Below are 7,795 nucleotides of genomic sequence, written 5' to 3' on the forward strand. Positions count from 1 at the left end.
GTGTTGTTAAAGGATTACAGTGTTTTTCCTGAGTGTTGAGACCATTGAGACAATAACCCCCACCCCCTTGTCCCTCGCTCTGTGAGCAGGGAGGGAAGATACCCATTCGGTGGACGGCGCCCGAAGCCATCGCCTTCAGGAAGTTCACTTCTGCCAGTGACGTGTGGAGTTACGGCATCGTCATGTGGGAGGTGGTGTCCTACGGAGAGCGGCCATACTGGGACATGAGCAACCAGGACGTGAGTGAGACACACGAGCAGACGTGCACAGCGGAGTTCCATGTCAAAGTTTAAGCCCGGCATGTGATTCCTCTGAGCCGCCGCAGCTTTTGATTTCCGGCGTGACACGTTGGACCCGGGCCTGTTCCGCCGGCTTTATCTCCTCACTGCAGATGCTGGTGCAGCTGTGTGGCTGTGTTCTCGTTTTTACCACCTTATTTACAGGCCGAGCCTGCCCGCCTCCTACAAATCCATACTGCGAATGTTCCCTCCTCACGTTCACAAAGGCATAGTCAGGAAAAGGGTTTCTTCTCATTTTTTTAACGGCCGCTGTTACCTGTAGGCTATCTGCACTGCACAGACATTGTAACTACAGCAGCGAGCTCAAAGCAAAAAGAAGAAATCTCTCCGTTCCTCCTCCCTGAACAAAGTACCCAAGCAGCGTGCACACCTCCACTTTATTCTGCGAGGAATTTCTGCTCTGTATTGCACTTCAAAAAGAGACTTGTAAGGCTGATGGCAATAAAGCAACAACAAAAAAACCAACCAAAAAAAAGAGTTGAAATGAAAAACGCCAGTAATGTATGTATAACTTTCACAACAAAACCCACATGCTGTAATGAAAGCATCAAAGTGGAGGCCCTCTATTGTTCCCAATAGCCTTTGTGCCACAGTCATCGCTCAATAAGCAACAGAGTCAACAAATACGAGATATAAACAGAGGTACTCGCAGGCCAGGAGCACGACATAAAAATCAAAGGACAAGCAGCAGGAGAAGAGGAGTGCACCAGAAATACTTTATTGTTCCCAAATGGCAATTTTTTATTGTTGTGGGGAGTTAAAACCCTTACAGAGCTTATGGAGGCAAATGCAGTTGCTAGGCGAAATCAAATCAATGAACCAACTTGTTCTTCCTCCACTTATTGTTTGGAGTATCAATCACAAAGTCACAAAATCAAGAGGAGCTGGAGAATCTTGCAGAATATTGTTATTTTATTTCAGTTCTGCTTCAGGAACCCGAAGAAAGGCGGAAACAAAACGGCAAGCTGCCATTATTTCCACGCTGGAACCGACAAAGGTCAAACAGAGTGAGCATAATACGAACGAGTCAGAGCTGAACGGTGACACTTTGTAGAGGTGGCACGGAAAACTCTGGTCAACATCGAGATCGAGACTTCCGGCAAGGCACCTTCGATGTGAACCTTCTCTAAAAGGCTGGACATGGCAAACGCATCGAAAGAGTAAATTAGAAAATGATAGTGAGAACATGTAAACTCCACACTGGAAGGCCTTTGGGCCAAGAATTTTTGAACAATGAATCCAATTTATTTCTGTTTCTTCCCACATTTGAAAGCCGGCGAACACCCTGGATATCTTCCTTGATATTTTGGAATGAATCAGCTCATTTGCAGAATTTGTTTGAAATCCCACCTGATGGATTTGTTTGTGGAAGTCGGTAATTCTCACATTTTCAAATCACATCTTCGCTTCTTAACAAACGTCTCCCGCGACTAAACAAAAAGCCAAATTAAATCGAGCAAACTAAAAAAAGAAAGCACTGAGAAAACAGTTAAAAATCAGCACAATCAGTTGTGTTTTTTTTTTTCCCACCGTCGTTGCCCAAAAAATATGGCGTTTATTTTGAAGGTTTTTCATCTCACACTTCACCAAGGTATCACTTTTTTTTTTCTTTTTTTTTTGTATTGTTGTTGTTTTGAATTGCTGAAGTGTCTGTGCGGTGCAGTCCTGTGGAGTTCTTCATTTTCTGTCCAGGCTCAAAATATTGAACGAACTTCCTGAAGGATGAACCTTCAACACCGGTACATCTTGAAAAGTCACTGCCCTGATGAGCTGCGTTAACTTCTCAGGCCGAGTGGGATCACCGTCGATAATAAATCAGCCTGACTGTGGCCAGCAGCATTCGCAGGAGCTGTCACACTTAATTAAACATTTGAGTCGAATGCGTGCTTTTTGCTCTGTGCTTTTTCTTTTGCTTTCAAAATGGAAAAGAAAACAAAATTTTTTTTTTAGATGGCAGCTTGTCAGCTCTGTAGCTCCAACTAGTGGCAGGTCGCTGCATGGCAGTCGAGCTGTCTTGTACTATATAAAAAAAAAAAAAACGAATACGTCGGGCTCGGATTGAGCGTGTCGTCCCTTGTTGTTCCACCGAACACCGACATGCCAGCCTCCATGAGGCTTTGACCACTTTTAGCGCGTCTCGTCTTTAACTTCTGGATTAATTAAGTCAGAATCAGCCGCAAATACTCAAATCCCTGCAAGCGCCTGTTTAATACTACACCCGCAAAGTGAATTAAAGGAGCACCCTCAGCGTGTGCGGAGCATTTCCTGTCCTAACAGACGACTTGTTGTCCCTCAGGTGATGACCGCCGTGGAGCAGGACTACCGGCTGCCCCCTCCCATGGACTGTCCCATGGTGCTGCACCAGCTGATGCTGGAGTGCTGGATGAAGGAGAGAAACCTGAGGCCTAAATTCACCCGCATCGTCAGCACCTTGGACAAGCTGCTCCGCAACGCCGCCAGCCTCAAGGTGGTGACCAGCACCTACTCAGGGTGAGTCCACCAGCACGCGGACTGAAGACCCGCTGGCAGCAGCTGTCCGAAACATCCACAGTAATTGGAAAACATTTGCAGCGTTGCGGCAAAAAAACAAACACAAAAAAAAAGTTGAAACACTGCTACACTTCAAGAAGTCGGCTAGTTTGTCACGTTGTTGGTTTGAAAGACGCAGAAGAAGATGAAGATGAAGAAGAAGAAGAAAACACTGATGGATTACACTGCTGGAGAGGTGTGAGCAGAGGGTGTTTCAAACGCTCCCCAGCCGTTCAACAAGCTCGTCCTTTGAAGCATATCGACACTCGAAGCCTTCACTGCGAGCCGTCAGCAGCTCCCTCACACCATTTCTGTAAATAAAAAAGAATCAATGTCATAAATTGGGCCTCAGTATTGTTCTGGAAACTGCTTTGAAGTGAATGTAGGGAAGTTGCAAAGTGGATAGAAAGTGTTTGCTTTTGCAAAAGTGTCTTTTCTTTTCTTTTTCTTTTTTCTTTTTTTTTTTTTTTTTTTTTTTGGTCCTTTAAGAAAGAGCAAAGCACTTCACTGTTGCCACCTTGGCAAGTCGGCTGTGAAATTTAGCAACTTTTCCGAGAAACCTGCTGAATTCACTTTCTGAATAGCTGGAGCTTAAAAAAAAAAAAAAACACACAAAAAAACCCCCAGCTCTCTGTGGGTTCTTGTGGGTAGACTGTGTTTACTCAGCCAAATCGAATGCATGTGCACCAAATCTCTGACCGTTTTAATAAAACTATCATCTTGAACCGGTGGTACAAATTTAATTTGACAACAAATCTGCAGGAGCTTTAAAAAAAAAAAAAAAAAAAAAACAAGTGCAAAATGTTGCCTGTGCTTTTTTTTCCTGACTTGACTCGGACTGTAATTGACCTTTTTTTTTTTTTTTTTTTTTATAAATGTATGCATGATGTGAATGACTTTTTCATTAAACCTGAAAATGCCTTTGAGGGTTTTCTACAGTAGTGGCAGAAATGGCAAGAGACGCTCGCAGTTCAGCGTCTCTTTCACCTTGTGTGAGATCGTGGCCTGTATCGTATGTGACAGCTGTGACGTGCAGGATGAAGACTCCTCCTGGTGCCCGGACAAGCAGCCCTGCGCCTCTGGGTTGTTGGAATAAGATGTCACAGTGAGAGAGAGAGAGAGGGAAAAAACAACACAACAAAATAATGTCTGGCCTAAAGAAAGGCACAACAAGGTTGCTGCTTGCTGGTTTGGTTTGTTTTATGCTTTGGCTTTACTTGGGAGGCTGCCTCTCTGTGCTGAACGCTTTGCCTGCCAGACTGTCGTCTGCCTCTTCTTCTCTGTCACTTCCCTTGGAAGTGCAAAAAGTTGACTTATTCAGAGGTAGCCGTCCTCGCCTTGACGACTTCTTTTTCAGCTTCTTTTTTTTTTCTTATTTACCCGAGCGCAGTGACTCCAAATGTTGCAGCCTTTTTTTTTTTTCTTTTTTTTTTCCCGGTGCGTTTCTTGTGAATTTTGTTTGCCTGCCATCCAGTCAACGGCGTGATTAGCGCCGGTTTAGACACAAGCTCCCCGGCTCTTTATTGATGTATAATGAATCAAGCGCACAACACTCTGTGTCTCTGACGCTGGTGACGATATCCTGCTTCCCACGGACGCATAAGGCAGAATTCATACGTGCAGCATGCAGGTCTGGTGCCAGCTCCTTGGCTCACAGTTTCGCTCCAACACCGAGCCCCAAGGGCAATTCCTATGCCAGGGTTTGGGCTCGGTGAAGCTAATTGTGTGTGGAAATGTAATGGCTGACCTCGGTTTAATTCCCCCTACACTTGGCTGGATGCTGGAATGTAGGTGATAGGACAGACAGCAGCCAGAGCTGCTGATGTGGAAAAGCAGGAGGTGATGAAGTGTGAGTAATAAGGGAGATTGAGGAGAAGCTAAAAGAGAGGAATGTGTTTAATTAGGTTGCTAATGAGCTTTTTAATGCATCAGGGGAGGGTGCGCCCAACGCTGCGATGGGCGAATCGGAAAAAAGATACTTGTGTGTGTGTGTGTGTGTGTATGCATGTTGAACTGTCATTGTGTTCAGATGACATGCCTATGATTAATTTATGGCCTCATCTGTATGCAGCAGAAAGGGATAGATGGAGGAGGAAGAGGAGAGAGAGAGAGAAAGGATCATGTTGTCAGAGCATGATTTAGAGAGCCTCTCCCGTGTTTGCGAGCGCGACCAAGGCGGCGTGCGCCCGCTGCCGCTCGCCTGCCATTGGCTGCTCTGCGATGGCGGCGCAGATAACGGCGGGAGAGGGAGGATATGAGATGCAGCGCTATCGGTGGAGTATCTTCTGCCACGAGGGCCTTAAAAACAAGGACACTGGCCGGGGAACAAAGGACACTCGGAGGCTGCGGCGCTTTTCCAAGATAGCTTGAGAAATATGTTGAACTTTTATTAAAGCTGGAAATGTGATGAATAGATTTGGCTTAGCATTTTGAGTTGGACTTTGTTTACAGCGGGTAAAGTTCTCCCATCAGCAGTTTTCTGCTTATTCTCCCGGCGCTGTATTTTTTATTGTCCATAACTGCGAGATTTAAGCACATAGGCCGGGCAGAACCCAGCCACATGGACGCTCAAATGGATTTGACCTTTACCCACCTTCAATGAGGGCACTTAGTGGAGTAATAATGGCTTGTACCTTTTGTTTAAAGTGGCTGTAACCTGCTGCTGACCTGCGTGGCTTTGTGTTGGCAGGGACCTGCTGCGGCTCGGAGGAACGCTGCCGGGACACAACAGGAAGAGTCCGGACAACAGTCAGGAAATCATTCGGCAACAGATGAGCCAAACCCTCCCCATCAGAGTGTGAGCAGTGTGGAGGATACAGGAGCGAATAAACACTACCTAGAAACTCTTGACGTGTAATATAAAAAAGAAGGAAAAGACGAGGCGGAAGCTCTGACCACACAGTGAACAAGGACCGTTTTGGAGATTTCTTTCCCACTGGAGACTTAATGTCTGTTTAAAGAGAACTTTCAATTGCAGTGTGTGTGTGTTCATTACTTGACACTTGTGGATTTGTGACTATTGACATAAAGCCAAACTTCTTATTGCTCCCTCTCAGGTTGTGTTTGCATGTCTGCATGTGTTTTCTGCTGGTTGGGGATCAGCCTTTCCTTCCTTTCACCCTCGGACCGAGGATGGACGAGCTCACACGGACTATAGCCGATGCAACAGTGCCAAGATGAAGCAAATTATTGCTCCAAACAAACTGTAGACGACCTCTAGACCTTCAACCCAATCAAGCATTTTCTTTTTCTTTCTTTTTTTTTGTTTTTTTTTTGACCCAACCAAATATATAATTTTGTTTTTGGGAAACAAAAAAAAGAAAAACACACTTTTCATCCGCTTCCTCTTAAATACTTTGTCTTCCACATGTACTGGGAGATATACGTGTTACAAATGTGTACAAAGCATCCGAGTCTTCACACCGTCTCTCCGCCAGAGGAGGGATGTGACTGACACTGTGCGGGACACGACATGTGCATGCCAAAGTGGAAACTTCCTGACCAGAAAAGTACAAACAAGTTCCACGTTTTCCTGTTGCTTTGGTGGCATTTTGGCTGTATGGACTTTAACGTCCATGTTTTTCTTAATCTCATTTGACTCATATATGCATTGTTTTGAATGCTAAGTTATTATCTATTATTGCAAAGAGGAGTTTTCTGTGTTTGTTTTTTTTTGGTTTTTTACAAGTACCTGGGCTTACCTTTTTTTTATCACGAAGCTTGTTTGTTTCTTCTTTTTTTTTTTCACACTGTAACAAACTGGACAGGCATGAATGAGTGAAACGAGAAGGAAATGTTCTGCTCCGACAAAGCTAATCACCTTTAAAGACACAGAGCTCAATTTGTGCCGTCAGGCCTTTTCCTTCTTCTTTCCTTCCCGATTTTCTAACGAGAAGCGCCCGTGGTAGTGCCGTGTTGTATATTTTACTTTGGCAAACGTGTTGCAGATCAGCAAGATTTTAAAAGGTCACTATCCAGATGATAACGTCATGACCTTAATATTGACCTGACCTACAAATGCCGATGTAGAACAAATCACTCATTGGTTCATTTCTCCTCACATGTGTTTTTCTTCAGCACGCCAGCTGTCAGTGCAGTTCCTATTTAAAACAACTGCCTGTATATAATACTATATTTGTATTAGACCAATCTGCTCAGCATTTACAACTATCTGACCTGACTTTGGCCTCTCTATGACCCTCGTTTATATGCCTGTTTGTTTATTGTTGCGGAGCAAACAAATGGAGAAATTACAGTTTAATGGTCATTACATATCTGAAACTATATGTCACAATGAAAGAAGAAAATGTGTCTGTTAGGGCAGACTTTTTCCTGTGCAATTAAAGGTGTATTAGATTGTAAAAAAAAAAAAAAAAAAAAATGCCAGAAAACTAGAACAAAAATAAGCATTTCTCTTTCAGTATTTTTACGATAATCATATGCAAATAAATTATTAAATGGATCTCTGGTATTCTCTTTGATTTCTCGGCGGGTTCACCAGGCCGAAGTTCCAGGTCTCCTCTCATCTGGCCGAGGGATGAAAAGACCGAAATGAAAGTGTGTTTTACCTCCTCGGTCGGAATATCACAGCGGTTTCAGATGGACTCATTAAGATTTGAGATTAATCAAAGCCTGGTCCACACAGCCCTCCAATTAGCAAGGCCCCGGGCCCATGCTGGGGATTTCAGTCTCTGCTGCTGCTGGAGAGCCTTCAACCAGGCAAAGTTAATCTGGCTTCGCACCAAATGTCAGTGTTGTTTGGCTTTAATCTGTCAGCCGGGACATAAATCTGGTGTCTCCATACCAGTGCAGATGAGTGAAGCTGTCGCCTCCTGTTTTTATTGACTGAGAGGAAGCTCATCTGTCGAGGGGCTGCAAGGGTTCATACTTAGCCATCTCTGATTCACCGCTCAGACAGCAGCTGTACGATCCGCCTCGCACTCGTGTTCTCTACATGTTCTCTAATC

At 44.4% G+C, this 7,795-nt stretch overlaps 1 protein-coding gene across 1 annotated transcript in view; it reads left to right on the forward strand.

The window, feature by feature from the left end:
- Positions 1 to 5,650, forward strand: part of ephb3a (eph receptor B3a) — a gene marked incomplete at its 5' end in the record, with an annotated part of 33,903 nt that extends 28,253 nt beyond the window's left edge. Inside the window, 3 exons of the mRNA XM_080503191.1 lie at positions 90 to 239; positions 2,596 to 2,789; positions 5,518 to 5,650. Coding sequence (XP_080359317.1) covers positions 90 to 239; positions 2,596 to 2,789; positions 5,518 to 5,629 — 456 coding nt within the window. The 3' untranslated portion in view covers positions 5,630 to 5,650. The remainder of the gene's footprint in view (positions 1 to 89; positions 240 to 2,595; positions 2,790 to 5,517) is intronic.
- Between the last annotated feature and the right edge of the window lie 2,145 nt (positions 5,651 to 7,795).

Source organism: Blennius ocellaris, assembly GCF_963422515.1.
Source record: "Blennius ocellaris genome assembly, chromosome: 10".
NCBI lineage: Eukaryota > Metazoa > Chordata > Actinopteri > Blenniiformes > Blenniidae > Blennius > Blennius ocellaris.